The sequence below is a fragment of the Oreochromis aureus genome, linkage group 3 (assembly GCF_013358895.1).
Source record: "Oreochromis aureus strain Israel breed Guangdong linkage group 3, ZZ_aureus, whole genome shotgun sequence".
In the NCBI taxonomy this organism is placed as follows: Eukaryota; Metazoa; Chordata; class Actinopteri; order Cichliformes; family Cichlidae; genus Oreochromis; species Oreochromis aureus.
This window is the reverse complement of record NC_052944.1, coordinates 16,064,841-16,087,206: the sequence shown is the minus strand read 5'-3', so window position 1 is coordinate 16,087,206 and position 22,366 is coordinate 16,064,841. Positions and strand designations below refer to the sequence as shown.

Here is a 22,366-nt window from a genome sequence, read left to right as displayed (position 1 = left end):
AGTACATGCACAAATTTTTAAGACCAGAGGCACAGGTTGAACTGTGTTTCTAAATCACAGCTGTCATTGATCGAATGAGTAGCTGATAAGGATGGTCATTTGAGACATATGTGAAAGTAAAAAAACAAAACTACTACATCCATCAGAACCAACAGCTCTGCACAGTCAGGAGCAGATGTGTGTGTGTGTGTCTGAATCAAGATGCAGTTTATCATCTAGCAGATAGGTGGTGGCAAAGCTATTAGTCTTATAAAATAGCTACATTTCCCCCCTAGATTAATGACTTCCCTTTGCTAAACCTGAACACAAGAAGACACAAAGCAAGTGTATGACTTTATTTCAGTGCTTCTGTGTTGCGAGTGCTGGATGTTAAACTGAGTAATGTACCACGCCACTGTAATTACTTCAGTAATCAGGTTACTGTTACTTCAATTATCTGCACGACGGGCAGACAGACAGAAAGAAAAACACATTAAACATGCCGATCAGCTGATTTCAGTTTATGTGGAAAATGGTGGAATGGCCTACGATTTTTAAGGAGTGGAAATATGGAAATTATGTTTATTTTTATTGCACAAAAGGACATGTTTGCAGTGCTGAAGTGTCAACTGCGTCCGGTATAGAAACAACCGCATCATACTGCTAACAAAACATCGGGTCTTTGCAGACATCTGCGCAGACAGCATGCTAACACAAAGCTGCAGAAGAACATAGAGTTAGCGCATGCTGACCCCAGCACGGCAGCCAGAGCCTGAGCTTCATCAGGTAACAATGGTCTTGATTAGAAGTCAGGCTTGCAGCATTGGAGCCTCCATTGCTATGTGCTGAAGTTTCTACAGTAGAATCACAGTGATGACTGCTCTTAAGTCGCTTTTATTCTTCGTGGTTCGATCCCTGGCTGCTCCAGTATCCAGTCTGTATGCCTAAGTAGCCTTGGGCAAGATCCCGAATCCCAGGCTCTCAGATGCATTCAGTGGAATAGGAAAGTTAGATAGGAATGATAGGATGTAGAAAAATTTACCATTTACAATGTCAGAGAGAAGGGATCTCTCCAATAGGATCTGTGTGGGAGAACAGAAGCCACGCCCACCTGCTGTTAAAACCTTCTGCTTATGACAGGGAGCCAATCAGAAGGAAGAACATGCTGTCAAATTCCTCTGCAATCACTTAGCAATGAAAAGAAACGAGTGAACGACCTAAGTGAGCACTACAAATCCTCTGAGGTGAAAACAAAATGGTTTAAATCGGTAAAGTACATAATCTGCAAGTATAAGCACTGCTTCCTAACAGTGTTCTGTGAACCTGACAAACTATCTTTATCTTTCCTTAATAAGCTCATAATGGTAGCAAAGCATATTTTGCATGGCAGCCTTCACCACTGTGCCGCATTCTTCCTTGGTTTAACAGTCTGACCGCAACACAAGAGGACCCTGCTGTTTTATAAGATGCCTCAATAAGGAGCTCATGATTAAGGCAAAGCTGGTTCTGTACAAGAGCTCAAGGACTCATTGTGTTACGGGCAAACAAATGAATCACCGGCAGTTAGACTTTGGAACAGGAACGACAAAGTCAACGAGCGAACCCACAGAAATGTTTATCTTCATGCGCCGTTAAAGTACATCTGTCAGTTCAAAAACAATCCCGATTTCATTCATGGAGGGAAACAACGCATTTTTGTCACATCCGCCAAAGCCCCACGTTAATCGTATCAATTAAATATCCATCAGTGGAAATATTTTATTTACTCACGGTGAAAAAATGTTTTGGCTTGATTGGAGAACATATATGGGTTTAATTTTTCAAGCAGCCGCGCAGCGGTGGGTTTCGGCGCAGGCAAAACGTCTGGCAACGGAGGTGCAATAAGTCTAGCACAGGAATTTCATTCTCTTTCCTCTCACATCTGTAACCTGGCCCCATATGGTGGGCAGATATTGTTGTTGGCTTGTGAATGACGGCATATTATACACAGATATTTATGTGCTTTTTGAGGACAGACATGCTTTTTTTTTTTTTTTTTTGCAGCTGAGCAAAATCATATGTTTTGGCACTTCTCTCACTCCACAGATAAGTCAGAGTTACAGATGTTTTAAACTGGCTAACATGGTTGCTAATACAAGTCATGCAAGACACTGGGCAGAGTCCAAATATTGTGCATTTTCAGAAGGCAGCCATTATTAGCTAACTGATGTGTGGGACAAGAACATCTGGAACGTGTGAGAGCTTGCTGAGGTAATGCTGGTAGCCAGCGACTGTACATTCTTAAGGCTTTCCAAAAGATGTTTTGACTCTTCACCTTTAGTTTCCCTTCTTCCCTTCAATAGCCTCATACAACGTTTTATTAGTTCCATGCAGATTACAAGACACACTTTCAGCCACCCTCAAATGTACCTTAAAGTGGACCTATTGTGCTTTTCCTTGGGTGATCATATTAAACAAAATAAAGTTCAAAATAAAGACGTCAGTCAGCGTGTGTGCAAATAATCCCCAATAGACTGCTCAAGACAATTTAGGAATACATCAGAGAAGCCTCCTGTTCAAACTTTCTGTTTACACTGGAAAACCAATCAGAGTGGAGTTGGCTCAATGCAAGGGTTAAAGGAGCAAATAGTGCTTATTTAAGACTAAGGCAGCTAGTATGAAATAACTGGCAACAGGTCAGTAACATGATTGGGTATAAATGTAAAATTGTCAAGACTTTGAATAGCTCATTATCTATAGTACATAATATCATCAAAAGATTCAGAGAATTTGGAGAAATCTCTGTGCGCATCAGACAAGTCCAAAAAATGATTATCTTTCAGTGTGCACAGCATTAAAAGAAGGCCTGAGTCTGTCACAGATATCACTGCATGGACTCAGGAACACTTCCAGAGATCACTGCGTGTGAACACAGTTCAGTGTGCCATCTATACCTGCAGGTTAACGCGCTGCATCATGCAAGGAAGAAACCACATATGAACATGATGTACAGGCGCCAACATCTTCTCTGGATGTGAAATTCTCCTTGGAAAACATGGACACCATTTCTTCCAGACTAAAGAGGAGCAGGACCATCTGGCTTGTTATTTCCAAAAGCTGTCCCAACCCACACAGCAAAATTGGTATGGCCCAGATCTGGCCCACATACCGCAAAGAATGACGGCCCTGTGGTGGCCCAGATCTGGTTTGCCAGAGGTGGCACACAAATGGGCCAGCACAAGGCCAGTTGCAGACACACTGGTTGTCCTGTGCTGGCCCATGTGTGGATTACCTCTGGTAAACCTATGTAATATATAATAGTATGCGAAAGTAACATGACGAAACTCTGTTCAGACAGTGAATGGACTGATTCTTATATAGCACTTTTCTACTCTCCCAGATTACTAAAAGTGCTCTGTACAACATGCTACATTCACCCAGCCACACACTTTCTCTAAACTGAGTGCACACACATTCACACTCTTGACATGCAAACTGGAGGAGCCAGGGATCGAACCACTAACCTTCCGATCAGGTTCATGAGTAAACCCTCACTAGGTTTTGGATAAAGTGTACACTCACAAACCTGTCAAACCTGCATTTGAAACGTTGGCTACCATAGCAGTATAGTATTGCAACATCACATTTGGGTCTTCTAACTAAAATAGGAAAATAGGAACATAAACAGTGCCATCATTGCCAGACCTGGCCCACATCTGGTTGACGTACACTCTGCCATGACACCAGTCAGTCAGAAGTGCCAGCTTGATGCCGGATCCAGGGAAGACCTGTTTTCTATGAGCCTGGGTCACATAAACCAAACCATAATCGGGCCAGATGTGGCACGCCATCACATAAACAGTGCCATCATTGCCAGACCTGGCCCATATCTGGATGACATACTACTTACCATTGCCAGAAGTCAGCCAGCAGTGCCGGCTTGACACCAGATCCGGGCCAGACCGGTCTGCTATGTGGGAATATTGTTTTCAGATGCATTGCTGCCATCAAATTCAAAATGAGGAAATCTTTTCCATAACATGGTAGGTTTTCTCCATTTAAATATTTAATGCGTTTTCTACTGTGAATAAAATACAGTCTATGAGATTTGCAAATCAAAGCATTCTGTTTTTATTTACATTTTACGCAGAGTCTCTACTTTTTTGAAATTGGATTTGTAGTAAACGCTCCTGTTGGACTCCATGTTGATGAAAATTGCTGCTGACGTGAACACAACCTTGATACTGTGGCCTTTACGTGCCAGTGCCGTGCTCTGTCTACTTCAATTTCACCTCCAGGTTAGTCCTAAGCTGCTGGTTGTTGAAACTGTGTAACTGGGATCTGACTTTTTGCTTTTTTAACCTTGAGGACCCAGAGTAATTTAATGCTGTAGATTTTCCCCTTCTTTTTCCGGGTGATAAACTTTACCTTGTATAGCTTTAGCAGTTGCATCTTTCCAGAATAATAAAGAAACCCAAACACCTGCAATGGTTTTAACAGGACTTGCACCTCTGATTGGTCCAAAGAGGCTTAGTGATGAAGGTCTCAGATGCTTTAAGAGTCAGAAAGACAGTTTAGCTTTTTGTTGTTGAGTGCTGGTACTCACGTTGGTTCCTCACTGGCTGTGACTTCTTCCTCAAGCTCTATGGCCTGCTTATGCCACACGGGTTTTGCTTCAACTGGTAGCGTATCTACGGGAAATGATGCAAAAATGACAGAAGCTGAACATAAGCGCCACTCTATATTTAAAACATGACAAAACGTGCAAAATCACCCACCTTTGGACTTGTAGCAGGGCACAGTCACCAGGCACTCCTCTTTGATGTGCGGTTTGGTGGTAGGGTTGCAGCCTCCGGCGTGCAGGCCACGGTGATCGATGCATAACACCACCCTGTAGCGCAGCCCCTGACCACAAGTCACTGTGCACTGGTGATGACAGGATATGCAGTCACAGATAGCAAGCCCATCAGCCTATTTTTCCATGTGTTAATTCCTAGTAATAGGCTTTTCTCATATTTGATAGAAAGTTTTCAACTCAAGGGAGGTACAGAAAGAGTCCTTCCAAAATCCCAGCAGCTCTCTGCTCGGGAGCGAACTTTGTCTATCCTCTGCCAAAACAAGCATTTTAAAGGCAGAGGGAGAATGTGCTAGATAAACAACATCCCAGGTTTTTAGGAGGCCACAAATCTGGCTTGCTACGTTTCTATATGAGCCCATTCAACTGGTGAGGTAGAAAATTTCCCAGGAGGAAGATATATAGGACATTTATGGTAGGATTGGTTAATGTAACAGCAGCTCTAAGAATTAAAGCAAAATAACTAAGCTGGCCAGGAGGGTTAGGTTGATCCAGATGCAGTGCCTTGATCATTTCAATGTGTAATGGTTCAGAAAGGAAATTTATTCACAGGGATCACACTGGCTGCAGTGTCACTGGGTTTTTGTATGTTGCCCATTGGGAAAACATCATATGTTTACAAGCCTCATAAAGACACCACATACAGGAAGTTATGGGACAGAAGAGTTTCAAAAGTAGAAATGTTCACATACTGGTGACCACTCCTGTGCCAGCCAGGTGGGACAGTCAAATGTGTTGCAGGGCTGCAGGATAGCTGTTTTGGGAGAGTAAAGACACTTCCACTCCTCTGTGGGAGTGATGGTCCCCTGCATGTCCTCCTCCACACACGATACCGAGCGACTCTGGATGCCCCCGCCGCAAGAGGTGGAACAGGATGTCCAGGGGCTGCTCTCCCATCTGACATCATGAAAGGTGACATCATAAAGTGACTGACGGTTATTAGCAGATGTCAGGATTTGTATTGTGTGCCTCTGTGTGTTACTAGGTAGTCGGGTAAGTACCGAGGCAGGGGGTGGTACTGGTCATATGGCATAATTTCCTTGTAGCCGTCACTAAAAAGTCAGAAACAATAAATTAGGATTTGCTTTCACAAAAAGTCCAGTTTAATCCTCTTTACGTTCTGCTTTCCAACCTGTCCAGGCACAGCTCCATGTTGCACTCCTGCAGTTTGGGTTTGGGTTTGACATTCTCCGGGTAGTAATGGCAATACTGGTCTACAACCACCTGTCCGCTCCGTAGATCATAGCACTCTGCTGAGGTTAGCTGGTAACCTGCAGGCCAGCAAATATCAGAGACCATCAAGAGAGATCTAGTAGGGCAACGATCCAATATTAGGCTTTTAATAAATATCTATGAATTAAACGGATCCTGTTTTTAAACCAAACCTGCTATCAGTCGAGTGAAAATGCTGCAGGCTGCTATTGTAATTTTAAAAATGCTGCTTACCTCCACCGCATGTGACGGAGCACGGGAAAAAGTCGGTCTCTCTCCAGCGGTGGATGATGGGCTGGTAGTAGATGTACTGGACCACGCTGTCTGTACCACCAGTAAACTGCACCTACAGAAACATTGTTCAGATATAATCAGCATTTCTTGGTATCACAATCAGTGCAGAGGGTGACTGCGGTATTTATTCTGGTTTATAGCTCACACTTTCCTTCTCGTTAGACAGATTTTTTGAAAGATAGTGTATCAAATTAAGAGGCAGAGAGAGACTCATCCTGGGCTTCTTGAGGTGTTAATTGAACTTTGTTGTAGCCATGACAACCTAATAGGGCTGCTAAGCTATAAAGAATCAAACAATTTGTTAATACTGACTTTGCATCCACAGAATTTTAAATAATTGATTTATTTATTTAGCCTTAGTGTTTAGTGATTCATAAACTGGAACCAAACCAGTTTTCTTTCTTAACACTTTCCTGATTTTTAAAAAAAAAATCCCTTAATGATTAAAACTGAATGTGGAAGTGCCAAACAAACTGCAGTTCCTGTAATGACTGACTGAAGCTGGTTCCAGTAGTGAGCTAAATTACACGGACGGCCCTCTGTATGGTGAAAAGTCCAGCTTTAAAAGAGAAATAGAGATGTTCACAGCTCCCCTTTGGAAGCTTTGGTGTCAGGAAAATAATGATTCACCCTGCAATACTTCACTTTAATTCACTTAAATTAGTGAAACAACAAACTGCTGTTTCTCATTGAAACTGATATCGTTCTGTAGAAATTTTGCTTTATGTGTTGTGTTGGAATTACCAAACAAGGGAAGCAATAAAAAAAGAAAATATGGGACTAACCAGTGCCTCACCCCCCTCAGGCTCCTAGCAGATGCATGTATGAACATCCTAAGTGACTTTTTTCTTGAATTATTCTCAAGATATTTTAGAAACTTGACCTACGTTTCAGTTCATAATCATGTTGTTTAGTGATATTGCCCATGTTTGTCTGCAGGACACAAAGCTCCATGTGGAGAAGGCTCTATAAACGCAACATGCTCAAAGAATTTGGCCTTTGGAAACCTAACGCGCACATATCTGCACAGCTACCAGCTAAAATATTATAATGAACTCCTCTCAAGAGACAAAGTAATTCATAAACTGCTGGATCAGAGGAAACATTTTCTTAGAGCTCTGCTTTAATAAAATAAAGAATAAAGGCTGTTTTAATAGTTTAAGAATTAGAACAGTCCTTATTTTAATAGAGTAATAGAACACAATAATAGAATAAGTACGTCCATGTCTGTCCGTGTTTTCTCAGCCCTTTTTTTCATTTGCTTTGAAAAAAAGCCCAAAGACACATTTTAGCAGCAGCACGTATAAATCAGACTTGACGACCACTCGTTCGCATTCATGTGTTTACTGTGGAAAGACTGTCTGGCAACTTTTTAATGTGATTTTCCATTTGTCCAAACCTTTCTCCAGCAGAGTGATATGAGCTGGCTGTCCGCCTCGTGACAGATTCGAAAATTATGCATTTAAAGCTTCTCAGATTTCGTTCTCGACAGTTCCTCGTTATTGTCCCATCCCGACTTGTGTTTATGAGGGAGGAAGTTTTCGCAGGCTCGTGGCTGTATAACCTTTAACGCCCACTCACTTGCCCTAGTCTGGGAATTTGCGCTCACATGTGTGTGTCTGAAGCAGAAAAACATGTCACAGCCACTGTGGCACGGCACTTTGAAAACTACTCGTTGTATTAACTAGGCTTATGCGCTGTTACGTAATAACACCTTTCTAATCAGATTTTTTGGAGTTATTCAAAGTTTGAGACCTTATCGTGAATCAAGTACAAGTTTCAGTAAGCGGCACTTACACCACAGAGGAGCGGTGAGGAGCTCGGAGGCTCTGACTGTTTGTGCTACTGTGTGAATGCACGGCACACTGCTCAAACACATACTGTAGCTCAAAGTGAGCAATCGCACAAAAAGAATTGTTTGAATTTCACATTTAAAACTGTCACACTCAAATATCTTTAAAACACGTGAAATCAAAGCTGCTTTAAACTTTGCTGCTGTGAGACGTTCACCAGGAGTTCATGCGAAAAAAGTAAAAATTGGCCGCACCACTTTCAGGAGATTGCATGACAAAAACAACAGTTTTGACTCAAACTGCACCAAAGACACCAAAAAGGGAATGAGGGTGATTGATTTGCAAGCACGCAGGTCTGCTGAGGCGCTGCTGGTTTTAACTTCCTGTTAAGAGAGTCAGAGAGGTGACCCGTTTGTTTAGAATTTCTAAAATTATTTTGAACCTGCACTAATTTTTTTAAATTTTATTTTGTTTTGTTTTTGCTGTGAACACAAGATTTCAGTGGTGCTTTTGTCCACTTGATGAATTAAAGTGCACGTTTGGTGCCTGAGAAAAATAACTGTTCCTTTTTGGTCATTTAACAAGTAGTGCAGTGAGCTTACTGGAACAATTTTGCATTACAGAAACCAATGCAGAGCCTGTTCTAGAAAACATATCTGCAGAAAATCATGGCAAGTTTTCAAAGAGGACATCTACAAGGATGGATTTACTGATTGCAGAACAGGGCAATTGTGGTTTGCAGCTTTCTTCTGACGACTTCTTCAAATATAAATCAACTAAAGCAAGCGTGAGGCTGGGAGGGTGATGACATTTTGTATTAGTAGTAATTTGTGTCGGGTCCTCGTTTTTTCATGCAGATTTAAAGACCTGTTTGAGGGTCAAAACTTGGGTTTTGAAGCTAAAGTTTAGGCTGGAGCTTGTATAAATATGCTGGTTAAACTTAACAGTAAGGAATGCATTGATGTCAATGAATGTTCTCACAAAGACAGCCAAATATGTCACACCCTGTTTCACCTTGGTAATACAAAACAATATTTAGAGAAAATATGAGATCTGTCCTTCCTCAGGTCCCCGGCAAGACACCCGTCAAGGTTGAAGTAGAACAGATGGACAATTCGGAAATTTCTCAAATTTTTAACAAGATGATGACAAATACTGGCTACTGTAGCCTGAAAGAAAAAGAGATGTGCATTAATGTTAGTGCTTACTTTGACTGTGAAGTCAGCTCCGAGTGGGCCAGTGATTCTCAGGACTTCTTTATCTGAAAGTTTCTGGTAGTCCACGGTGGTGTTCTCTATATAGTACTGCCTGGATCTATCCAAGACCAGTTCATCTCTTACACCCTGTAGAGTCTTACTCTCCATGTCTGAAGGTAAAAAAACAAACAATTAAAGTCTCGATATGTGCAAAGAGAAGACAAACAGGTGTGGCCACTGCCTGCCACAAAATCTTTCTTTTAATTTTTTTAAAAATTGTATATTTTATGAGTAAAGTTCTTTAAAGTGAATGAAAAGGAAAATAAATGGAGATGTGATTAAAATGTTGATCACAGACCCTTCAGTCAGACCCAGCGTCACACAAAGAGCTCAGACTGGGTGCTGTGGTCACTCTGTCACTATGATGAGGCTAATGTAGCCAGCATTACAGTACGCTTTCCCCTCACTGACCTCACTTTATCCCTGGCTATACAGGATCTTGTGTAACTTCAGCGTTACTTAAAAGAAAACAAAAAAACAGAGATACATGGGAACAAATGGTGACCACCAGCCATCATCAGGCAACACATGGTTACAATCAAGGTGCCGGGGGGCAAAATGGATGTGGGGGGAAATATCTAATGAAAAAGCTGTCCATTTAGAAGATGATCTGGAAACTAGCCACTGAGCAAAGGACAGGCACAGAGGTGAAACATTTGTTATCCATTTGATCCGGTGAGGATTTGATGCCAGGACTTTGACATCAGTGAATTTCCCTGGAAGCCTTATGTCCTGTCAGAGCCAGAGCAAAGGGAAGAAACACGTATCCCTTCTGGTTAGTCTGCTCTGGGCTACTTTTAAAACGAGTCTTTATTAGAGAGGCCAAAATGTAATATCTTCTGGAAATCAGAGTAAAAGATCGATCATAGATTGCTATTAGTGTGAAACATTCATTTCAAGGCCTGCCAAGTACGATCTTCTGTTTTCTGTTATGAAAATGTCACCACCGTGTCTGTTTCACTGTTTTTGCATCGGAGCATGCTGAAAACATAACACGCTGTGCAGAAAAGTCAGAGCGATGCGGTGAACTCGTGTTCAGTGTGTAGTATTTGGCAAATGAAAGAGCACTGCCAAACACAGAGATCGTGCTCAGCTGTTTTGGATGGAAGGGCACCCTGGACCTACCAGGACTTACACAAGTGATCCGGGCCTTTCAGGATCAGACGCACGTGACGACTCTTGTAAGGGATGGTGACCACTGTGTCCTCAGCTTGAACAAAAACAAAGAAACAGTACCAATCACTACATCAATATATGACACAAATGCTAAAAACGAGCAACTTATGACTCAGTGACACTAGAGTAGAAACATGACGGCAACCTTCTTGTGACTAGGAAAAGTTGGTGGTTGCGATTCATTTCAAAATAGTGCAATTAGTTGCAGCAACTAGCTCGTCGCTCAGACGTGCAACACTTTCAGCCTCACGGTGATTGAGGAGGTCCCCTGGTGAGATGCAACTTGTCTCCAAACAGTTGCAGTCTGACTGGAATTGATTGCAGTCACTCTCGGACAGAAAGTTTAGAAAATATCTGCTGTCTAGTTTATAAACATAGACAGATTGTCAAGATACTGCAATCAATCTAGGCTGGTCTAATGCTAATGACTTCAACTTGTCTGCAAAAAATCCCCCACAGAAGTTACTCTGAAGACGGCGTCTGACTGCGAGTGGTCACAGACATGGTTCCCATCTTCAAAGCAGCTGTTTTAATGGAGGCAGGCATCCCAAGCTGTGTGCTTTTGCAGCATTCTTCTATTTGTAGTAGTTTGACCTCTCAAGGCCATTGTAAATGATGCAAATATTTGACAAAGGAGCACTGCCCTGATGATTGGGCTTAGTTATAACTCTTGTTTATAGTCTGTGTGGTGAACAAGTAAATCTGCTCAAGGACCTTTTTAGCTCAGCAATTACTTCTTTATTTAATAAAAATTAAAAAAAGAGTAACAATTCTTTACTTTTTCCCGAAGAATGCTGGGATTTGTAGTGTCCCCGCACAAGCCTGCAGGACGAGCCATCGCCATTGCAGACTCCACAGTTGTCCTCGGTCGCAGTGCTTCCAAGCTCATGATCACAACCTACAATCTGGAACACACAGGAAGCACGAAAAAATTAGAGACATCACAAATGACATGCACAGTCACCTCCCTTTTAGAGCCTCAAAGACCTTCTAACTTTTTAGTTTTGAGGACAAGATAGCAGGGAAGATTTTCTGCAACAACACAAAAGTAAAGAGAAAGGATATGATATCATGAAGCACTCGAGCTGGTTCTGTTGGAGCTTCAGTATCATTTAAATGTTACCATGAAACGATTCAAACAAGCCTCTGGTCTCCGCAATATTTATTCATTGAATTACTAAGACGCCATCCATAGTTGAATGGTGGATTTCTTTTTTTCTTTTTGCAGTTTCTGTCAGCAAGACAAAACCAAAAACCGCAATATCATTCTAAGCATTGTAAGGGAGAGACTTCTGAGTCTCTGCAGACACGATGCCCTGGGACATAATTCCATTCAACCCCAAAAAATGCATTGCAAAATATTTCCTGGGCTGTCAGTCAAACACTGAATCTAAAGGAATACTCATTGGATATTCATTTGTAAAGCAGATGGTATGATGCTAGTACTGTAAGGTAGTCCACTGTGGTCCTCTTGAGATTTACGTCTTAGCTTTTGCTCCCAAATGCACAATATTGCCAAAAATTGCGTACCGGTGTTGACAGGAGTACTGGACTGCGACAACATTAGAACCACTGGTCTAATACTGTGTAGGTTCCCCTTATTCCACAAACAGCTTTAGCCCATCAAGGTGTCAGCTTTACAAGGTCTCTGAGGCTACTGCGGTATCAGACACACTGACAGCACATCGTTTAAAGACGGGGCCTCGGCTGACTTGTTGGACTTGTTTTTCCAGGACATCCCACAAATGCTCACTCGAATTAAGATCTGGGGAAGTTCACACCTTGATCCTAAACCTATTTGAGAGTATTGTTGCAGGGGTGTAGCGGTCTGTGAAAATGTTTAAGCAGACTGTACATGTCAAAGTAATGCCACATGAATACCAGGACCCAAGGTTGCCAATCAAAGAGCTGCACAGAGCATCACACTGACTTCACTTGCCTTAGTAGCTTTATCTAAACTTTTTACAACACACTAGGATATATTTACTTTGGAAGATAAACTTCTCAGTTATTTTTAAGGCGAGCTGATCTTTAAATATAAGAATTTGCTTAGTTTACTGAAAAAAAGAAGTTTTTATATTCAAGTCCCACAAGATGTACGTCTTGGCTTCAAAAATTAAAAGAAATAAACCAAAATTCTTGATGACTTCAAAGCAATTGAGGTTCATGACATGGTTACTGACCTGGCAGATACCACTGATGCACATGTCCAAAGACTCTGTGTAACAGCGTGTCCCATCCAGCACCTTGGGCGCCAGCTCCACCACAAAGCCCGAGCCCTTGGCTTTACATTTGAGAGCACACGGGTTGTCTGGGTCGTTGTATACCGGCAGCCACTCGTGGTACTGGTCCTGGTATTGCTCATCTGCGTGAGCTGAACACTGCTGGGCACGGAAATCACCGGCATCTGAAGGGCAATCCTGAGGGACATTAAAACATAGTTTAAAATATTTTAAATACTTGAAAAAGGCAGGGCAAATGAAGTCTGCCATCTCTAAATGTGTATGTGGGAAGAAGACTGCTGCATGAAATTAGCAGAATAAATGGAAACAGAAGAAGTTTGATGCAACTTCTTCTTAGTTTCTCTCAAACAGCAAGATCCCAAATCACTGAATTACACCCCGCACCCATAAATCTTTCAGACACAATTTGCCATATCAGTTTTACTTCTTCAATAAAAACACTTGAAAGCTGTGTCGACATCCATGACATAAAGATGAGTGGGTTCAACTTACCACATTGCTGCATGTGCGATATTTGATATTCTGTCCTTCGCAGGTCCTACAGAAGGAAAAAAAAATGAAACCGTGGGTAAATAGGCCGTGGGAGAGAATGATAAAACAAACCATAACATGAACCAGTCATCATCATCTGAAGGAGCTGGTATTATATCCAGTGACTCTTGCCTCATTATTCATATTGAAAATTATAGCGCTGATGTGGCAACCCACAAACATAAGTCTGTGGTGCGTTTGCAAAGCTTTAACAGCGTATTTCACACAGAGTAACTGTGCATAATTATCCAGTGGCACGCCGAAGATGAGAAATGAAGCTGATAAAAACTGCAGTTCCTGAAATGACCACTTGAGGGTGGCTCACAAAGCATTTAAAAGACTGTGGAATAAAGCCCAACGACACCGAAGAAATAAACATATTAACAGCCTGCTTTAAATGACATCTATAGCTAATATTCACCTTCATAAACAATTGTACAGGGCTACATTGTTTAAAATTGTTATCATTAAGACTTAAAGTTATCAAAGACTCCTTTGACTGAAAGGCAAGAACAGCAGCACAGTGGCCAAGTAGTCACTAGCTATCTGTTAGTGAACTGGACCACTGTTTGAGGCATTGGTGCCTTTTGAAGAACTTTAATGCAATTATTTGATGAATAATTTAACTTTCTGTGCAGCTAACTCTACCAACAACCTGCTCAGCTGGTTGTTGTTTATGCTGTTTCAAGCACTTGCTGCATTAGAGTGCACTGTGATGGACAAATACTGCAAAACGCATAAAATGGTGTTATTTCTTTACCTTTTGCATTTTCATTTATTGGCTACTATGTATGCCGATATAGATATAACAGCAAATAGCTAATATTTCCCCTGCAGTCGGGCTCTAGATCAGTTTCCACACTCTAAACATGTTCCTCCATTCTCTGTAATATGAATCATCTTTATAGACAATTTGACTTCAAGCTTATTACTTGTAAAAGAAAATCTCAAACATCTAAAGCTTTAACACGAGTTTCACAGCATTTAAAAATAGGAGTCCCATTTTCTCTGTATGTCAGTCTATTGAAAAAATGCAAAACTGCACGCAGTAGTAAAGCAGACAGAGTAAAGCCCTCCAGCCTGCGTCTGCTGAACAGATTGGAGCAGTTTGGATCACGACTCCCTGCATGACAGTCTGCTTTGTCTCTGCCCAAATTATCGAGCTAACCACTTATTGAAAATGAGGATTCCTTTGTGCTTTGATGCCGAGTGATGATAAACCATTGATGGTGACTATGATAGGGCAATTATCAAAGACCCCAGTGGAAACTAATCAAATGGTATTCTTTTGGGAAGTTAAGAGGAATTCCAGTGTCACTGGCCCTTAGCTAATCTGGAATCATGATTGGAGACGTCACTGACTTTGGACTCAGCAGTGAACGAAGGCTTAAGGTTTTTTTACAATGTTATTCCAGAGAATGGAGGGAGTGGATGTGGACCATGTGGCATGGCAAGAACATTAGAACCTGTGACGAATCCAGACGGTCCCCTCTGCCAAATCAAACAGTAGGCCATGGGGCCTGAACCCCAAACAAGAGACTTTCAAAGACCAAGAGTTGAGAGACAGGTAGCTAAGATCTGGATCAGCGTGGAAACTCACACTGGGACAAGCAATATATAAACGAGACGTAAAGAGGCAAAGGGAATAAAATGAATTTCCCTTTTCATTTCCTTTTGATTTTAGAAGCTCTAAAGTGGAGGCTAAGCAGACGTAGGGCCAGGACATGGGATTCATCATGGCGTCATCATAGGTTAGGGAAAAATAACTCGGTTGAAATATCAGAAGTCTTGGAGCACATAAAACATAACTCACAAACTGTGACCCCAAACACAAAAAGACAACTACAGAGAGTGCGCTCATTAGTTAACTGCACGAGACTCAACAAAGACTAAAAGTACCATCTATAGCATTAAACAGAAAAAAGAAAAATCTATTGTAACCATAAAAAAATTGGGCTAGTATTGGATACGCAGTAAAATTCATCTGGCCCATAATGTCCATATATATGTCATCAACTCTTCTCGCAAGATTGAAAGTAATTGCACACAGGGCTCCAAAACCCATGCCACAATATTGATACACTTGAGGCATGTGGGCACACAAAAATGTGGCTGATTTGCTAACGCCTAAAATATGCTCAAGCTGTGAGCTCTGCTATTGATCGGTTTAGGAAAGCTAAGAGTTTACTGTTTATCTAAGGAGGATAATGTGAAGCTGAAAAAGATGGAACAAAGAGCATAACAGAGGCCAGAGTATTGTGAGATTAGGTAAAAATATTGCAGTTGTCAGTGAAATTAATCATGATATCTTTTGTCTTTTTAGTCATTTGTAGGGCAGAGCTGTAGGTCTACTACTGTTAGGAATATCACTAAAAAGGATGGAGGTGTTAATAACACAGCATGGACCACACAGAGTGGTTCCCAAGGCTGTAAAAGAGACATAATCTTGGTTGCTAGGCAAACCTTAATTTAACATTTCATTGCCCTGGAGAAATTTCACTTTCACCCACTTTTGCCTTTAAAAAGTTGCGGCATGCCTTCACAGCCCAATGTCACTTAATGTCACCCACTGTATAATTTCAGTACATATGTGACCGCATCGCTACAGGAAACATCTCCTGGCTTCAGTTGTTGATATTTACTTCCATTGGTGTCATGGTGACAAACAACACAGTCAAATTCTTTGTGAATTTCTTCTAAACAAAGTTGAGATCGGATCTTTCTTTTTTTCTTTTTAATAACATATATGGATTAATATTTTCCTGCCTAGTGTTTCGTAAATATTGGAGCAGCACTTTTTCTTGCCATGACACCTAATCCATATGTTCACACTTGGATCCAACCAGCTATGCTGCTGTTAATAAAGAAGCCGGCGATCAAGTGCAGTAACTTGTGTGGATGGAAGTAATGAAGGCCAGGCAATCTGCGGATAGTCTGTACTTCTGCACGTGCCCTTTTGAGAGGTTAACTAACTCTGGTGTGTTTTGCAGTAGCAATAAGTGCCCTGTATGTGCGTGTGTGCATTAAAAAGTCTGACAGTTGGAATGGTATTGGTTTGGAGGGTGTTGCAGGCCTATTTCCAGCTCCCATTTCCAAAGAGTCACACACACACATACACATACACAAGGGGCCTTGTGCTGTGCTTTTTAATGATGCCGTTTGATCTGCTACCCGAGGCCAGGCTACCGCTCCCTCATTCCCACGCAAGAGCAGGGTGAGGTGGGACAAGGTGGAACGAAGCCTCCTACCATTTGCTCAAGAGCCCCATACATTATGGCAACTGCCAGAGTCGGTAAACAAACCTGCCTGTACTTAGAGGAGACGGAGAATGTACATCAACACATGCACACGCTGCCTACGTCCCGTATGAAGCTCAAGCCCCAAACACCTCTTAACAAGTCAATTGCTCCTGAGGTTTGTCTGACCAAAATATTCTGGGCAGGCAAAGAGAAGTGGTTGCTCCAGAGATCGTGAAATGAACTCCTCAAAGAGACATTGACCTCAATGTTTACAGTGCAGTACACGGGGGGTGGGAGGTGGGGGCCCTCTGGCACTTGTATGCTGCTCAGTCTTTTTCTCTAGTGCCAGTGCAGATGGATTCATGGTTGCAGACATATGAGAGCCTTTCACAGTACCTCGGTTGTGACCTCAAAAATGATGTGAGCTGTTCTGGCAGTTTGAGCCTAGACTATTGCACTGTTTCATGATCTGAGTGACGAGTCCTGTCACTAGGGGTGCTACCTCTGCAGCCCCTCCAACAGTGAAACAGAGGTGACTCCAGCAGCAAACGTCACTGGTTACCTTGAGTTGAGCAGCAGTATATTCTGGGAATTGTAAAATAGAGGAATGCAAGTGAAGTCACCCTGCAGCTATTTCCCAGCCTATAAATGTGACAACATTTCTAAGGAAAATGTACTGTCTCCCTTCTTATGTCCATTTTTTCCTACTTGTTCCTTAAATTTGTTTATAATTGACCACTTTACCCAATGCACTCGGTCCCTGAGCTTTAATCTTGGAGCACTGTGGGTTAGCTTGAAACCTAACCGACCAGGTGACTCTGGCACAAGGATTAAGAGGTTCCTGATATAAGCCTGAGATGATGAGAAGTGGGAATCCAACCAATACGGGACTCAGTGTTTGCACAGCCCAAATTCTGTCACATAAAACACTTATTAAAAGCGGCATGTAGTTTCGCTAGAGTCACTGATTGTTCTGCTCTGATCTGTGAAGAAACATGTTGGGGTCATTACTGAAATTCAGATTCCAAATGTCACTGATGAATTCAAGATTTTGGCTCACATGGCTGTCTAGACGGGTCCATAGTGGATCCACTCAGGGATATTTAACAGTCATGTGTATTTTGAGCACTCCACTTACAACTCAGGGGAATGGAGGATTTGATTTGTGGGATTTACTCACACTATTAAACCCCCCGCCTAAACCTAAAAGCAATGATGTTGCATTTTGATGGAAATCCGTCCAACTTCAGTCAGGACTTTCTACTTTGGAAGAGGAGATTAGCTCAGATCACGTTTGAACACATGCTTACAAATTGCTGGTGGGATGTTTCCATTTTTCTGAGGGTCACTGAGGTTCTAACTTTCAATTTACAGCAAATGCTCTCCTGCTGTGATGTAGTCATCATTTAATGACCCCGCTATAAACTCAACAGTTATATCAGGCCACTGTTTTTTGTTTTAAAAAGGCTCTTTATGCCCCTGCTTCTCAGAATGATTGTTTTTTCTGGAATTTTTCTGAGATTTTTAGACCTGATATCAGTACAGTGTCAATGCTGCCCAAAGGATTGTAAAAATAAAATAATCGTCATTTGTCTTTTAGCTCCTCTCCCTTTAAGAGGTTTTTGGCTGCTTGGCTGCCTCTCACGAATTAGATGACCATATTAGGATATCCGCTCTCACTGATGTCAGCAAGAGCCATTATTAGGAAAAAACACCTGAAATTGAGCTTGTACAGGAGTCTTAAGTTGAACTTTTGGCTAGAATGAAGTAGTAAATACACTGACCCCATTATTTAACACCCACCCACAACTATAATATATACCTATATGACAGAAATAATTAAAAGAGCCATGTTAACCATCTCAGTTTAGTATGTTAACTTCTAGTATTGTCTGCAAGAACGTGAGCAATCTTTAATCTTTATTTCTCCATCATCAATATTTTTACGTGTGCGGCTTCTCCTTCTGAAAAGTCTGATGTTGCAGGCCTTACAAATGTTAATATCACTCTATGAAGAGAACCAGACCAGCTCTCCCGACACTTGCATGTTCTCTGTGAGGCTTTTGGGTCTTACTTGGAACTGAGGCATCGTCTGAGGGAGTAGGAGGCTCCTCCGCCACATGTACGAGAGCATTCACTCCAGGAACCCCAGGCGTCCCAAAGCATGTCTCTGTCCTCTTCTGATCGGGCCGTACGCGAGCTCTACACACCAGAAGAAGAGACGTTAATATGCAGTGTTTTGGACACTCTGATAACAGGCGTCTGCTGTTATCAGCCTTCATCAGCTCTACAGAAGCTGAGATAAAATAAACTGATCACTGAAGCTCACTGTCATCTTTATATTGGACTCTTTGACCTTATGACTTAGCATAGATTGAAAAGAGCTAACATGCTATCTCCCATCATTACAGAAAGCAGCTCTTTAGCCAAATGAGTTGTGGCTTCCTGCAGCCATTCCTTAAATTACACAGCTTAAAAAAACCTAAAACTACAATAAAAGTGCACATGACAGGAAAAGAGAGGCAGTAAGAGGAAGTAATCACGAGTTCTTGACTTCTGGCCCTTTTGCATATTAAAAATGTCTGAGTCATGCTTTAAAGTTTGAAATATTAGTCCTTGCTTAAGGCTCGGGCCACACTCGTGTGCCTCTCTCTGTTAATTGCATTGTGCTGTATTTGGCAGCGGAGACGGGAATATTACTGCGGCACCCAAAATCAATATTATGAGAAGCTAAATTTTACAACTACAAGGACAGTGTGCGTCTCGGATGTAGGGTGACAGCCAAAAAAAATTAAGATCCTCTCTATCTCAGCTCCTGTTTACCTCATAAAGTCTTTGGTATTTTCCGAGTGGACTAACTCGCCCTGCTCGTAGGGAAAGGTTTATTTATAATGCCACCGCTGTCAGGCAATATGGTAATATCTATTGTTGTGTTTAAGTCAAGACAGTTTCCCTCTGCTTCACTTTTCTCAATGCCCTTTCCAGAGCTGACTGAATGAAGCAATAGAGAGCTGCATTTTCTGAATACCGGGCTCAGATTAGGTGAAAGGAAAACAGATTGTTTTTGCTATCTAGAACAAGGACTCAGTGAAGGTATTCTACTTAAAAACTGCCAGTGAGACTGAGGTAAAGGAAAAAACTGGTCCTGTACCTGTTTAATGGATGACAACTTGGAAAATTAAAAAAAAAAAAAAAAAAGACTTGGAACTTGGAACCAACACTGGGACAAATCATCCACCTCCTGTGGCAACAGGAATGTGGCTCAGTAGACCGAAGTGCAAACACAGTCAATAAAGTAACCTGCCATTCTTCCAAGGGGGTTTGGGGGTGTTCAATGGGAGCAGATGAATGCAAGAGAAAAATTATCATTTTTTAAACCACTCAGTCGTCATAATGCTGCCGGACCATGAAAGACATTTTGTCCTAACATTGCAGAAATGCAGCTATTGTGTGCTCTGGACAGCGTCGCACAATGGGAACTTTTACACCGTGAGGCGGCAGTTTGTGTCTGCACATCCAACAGAGTTTTTGACAGTGATTTAAAATTTCCAGCTCTTGCAGATTAGGCATGAAATGTGAGCCCTAAACAAGCTCATTTACCCAGAACCTGCTGAACATTAGGGGCGGGGTGTGTTCAGAAAATACAATTTGCACCTACTGGGCAGTTTACAGTGAAGATCCAGGCTTGCATTTAAAGTGGAACGCTTTAAGATAGAAAGGTTTTTTAGAGGAAAGCCAATTCATGCTGACCTCTTTACCCCCTTTTCCTCCCTCCAGCAGCATGGCAGTGCACTTCAAACACAGAGATGAATGGATCTTGCAAAGAAAAACAGTAACAATGCAATAATAGGGCTCCGATTATTTTCCTTGGGTCATGGGAGGAAAAACACCCATGCTGTACAGTCCTGAGAGGGGATGGCGGGTTCACGTTATTAAAAGTGCGTGGGGACTGATATAAATGGCTGTCAGTGCTGATGACGCCTGAGGAACAGCAGAGAGGAATGGCAAAACCTAAACACAGCCAGCGGAGCATACAGCCAAACATATCGGCAGCGGCGCTACTTTCTGCACGGGCCAACTATTTCAATGTTTGGATCCCGGTAAATAAACACAGGCTGCGCTCTGGGCAGCCGGTTAGTGCACCACCTTAATTCTCCTTTGAAAAGCAATCAGTGAATTTTGCACTCAATTACGACTCAGGGCTGTGTGTTGCAAAGCCAAGAGTGCTCGAGGCGCAGAGAGGCTTGCGAAGAAAGAGGAGTGGAAGTAGATGAAGGATGAAGGGATGGAGATGAAGAGGTTGTTTGGCTCGCTGCGCTGCTATTGTTCTCAATGAAAGAGGAGGAAGACAAGGCTCCGCTAGCTGGACGGCTGTCCTGCTGGGATTTGGAGCCAATAATCAAAAGGCTCAGATATCCAGTCTTCCTTAACCCTCCATCACTGCACGTCCCACCGCTTCTGCTCTGATCTATTATTTTCTGATCTTGTTATTTTATTTGAGCGTTCATGCACCCATAACTGACTCATAATGCTTCCTAAAACTCTTTGAAAAAGAACCTTTGCAAACACAAACTATTATTTGCTGGTGGTGCTCATACTGTGAGAAAAAACAGAGCAAATACACGAGGGCGACAACCGCAAGGCCTTTGTTTTTCCACAAGGTAAAAAAGCGGAAATGAGCATATGATTAAAGATCACTTAACTCTGCGTTATGAGTTATTCTGATGGACGGATTCTATTTAAGTCACCTGTCAGCAGCTGAGACTAAAAACACTTTCCCCGAAGATGGAAAACTCCTGAAAAAGGGGAAAAAGAAACCCGACTCTAGTGCCTTCTTTTGCAGACTGTGTCAATACGACGGCCTTTGCAGTTGGCAAAGACACATGATATTTGCACATCTGCTAAATCCCTTGTCATGTGGCCAGCACTGCGCAGCACGGCACAGTACTGTACTCACGGTCACGCTGTGAGGCAGGCACTGTAATGTAACAGTGAGCCTGCAGCTCGCTGACCTCCACATGCACAAGTCCTTTTTTCATGGCTTAGGTTAAAAAACACAGTGCAGGCATGGGAGACTTATAATAATATAATAAGACAATGCTGCAGGACTGCTGTAGCTGACCTGGTAAAGCTACTGTTGAGAAGACTCCAGGATGTGGAGAGTGCACTGCTTACTTCAAAATACACACACATACAAGCATAAACACTCAAATAGAAGCTTTTAGAGGACATTAATAACCAAAGACAAAATAAAAACTTTAAAATGCAATTGAGAAAACAGGGTAAAAATCACAGTACCAGAAGTAGAAGAGCTGTCATCAACAGCATGCAGGATGAAAAGTCTTGTTCCATGCCTTTTTCAAAGTGTGTGTGTGTGCGCGTGTGTGAGACCCAGTCCCTCCAGATCTGCTCGTGAGTATTTTTGCGTGTGTGTCTGGGTCCGATGCGTGACGGCCTCCTCCGTGGGTCACTCTGCGTGCTGTGTCTGCCTCCCTGCCTGCCGTCTCCTGTCTGACTTGCTCACGTTCTTTCTCAAGAGTATCTTGGGGAAGCGGAGGGAGGGAGAGGGGGCAGGGAGAGCGTGGGTGAATGTGTGTGCATGTGTGTCCGTTTTAGAGCGTGCACTGCATGAACGTTGGAGGAAGTAATCGGGAGGGCGGGGGGGTTGATCCAAGCACCGTGAGCCCTCAGGTCTGGCACATTAGCCAATCAATAAATGGGCTTCAGATGACAGTGTTAGTACAAACAAGAAGCTGGGCCAGCAGCAGCTTCACAGCTTCGCATGTTTGTGTGTGTGTGTGTGTGTGTG

At 42.3% G+C, this 22,366-nt stretch overlaps 1 protein-coding gene across 5 annotated transcripts in view; it reads right to left on the bottom strand.

Moving 5' to 3' along the window:
* Positions 1 to 22,366, bottom strand: part of LOC116332910 (ADAMTS-like protein 1) — a 103,360-nt gene that overhangs the window by 13,212 nt on the left and 67,782 nt on the right. For 2 of the 5 annotated variants that reach the window (XM_039609459.1, XM_039609458.1), the window contains exons 3-14: positions 18,632 to 18,759; positions 13,280 to 13,325; positions 12,728 to 12,964; positions 11,323 to 11,449; positions 10,504 to 10,578; positions 9,321 to 9,478; positions 6,260 to 6,371; positions 5,946 to 6,084; positions 5,815 to 5,865; positions 5,506 to 5,710; positions 4,737 to 4,884; positions 4,565 to 4,649 (exon numbers count right to left, since the gene is read on the bottom strand). In XM_039609459.1, the coding sequence (XP_039465393.1) occupies positions 4,565 to 4,649; positions 4,737 to 4,884; positions 5,506 to 5,710; positions 5,815 to 5,865; positions 5,946 to 6,084; positions 6,260 to 6,371; positions 9,321 to 9,478; positions 10,504 to 10,578; positions 11,323 to 11,449; positions 12,728 to 12,964; positions 13,280 to 13,325; positions 18,632 to 18,759 (1,511 nt within the window). Of the gene's footprint in view, positions 1 to 4,560; positions 4,650 to 4,736; positions 4,885 to 5,505; positions 5,711 to 5,814; positions 5,866 to 5,945; positions 6,085 to 6,259; positions 6,372 to 9,320; positions 9,479 to 10,493; positions 10,579 to 11,322; positions 11,450 to 12,727; positions 12,965 to 13,279; positions 13,326 to 18,631; positions 18,760 to 21,855; positions 22,046 to 22,366 lie in introns of those variants that run through there. The other 3 variants (XM_039609460.1, XM_039609462.1, XM_039609461.1) reach the window with 3 other exon arrangements.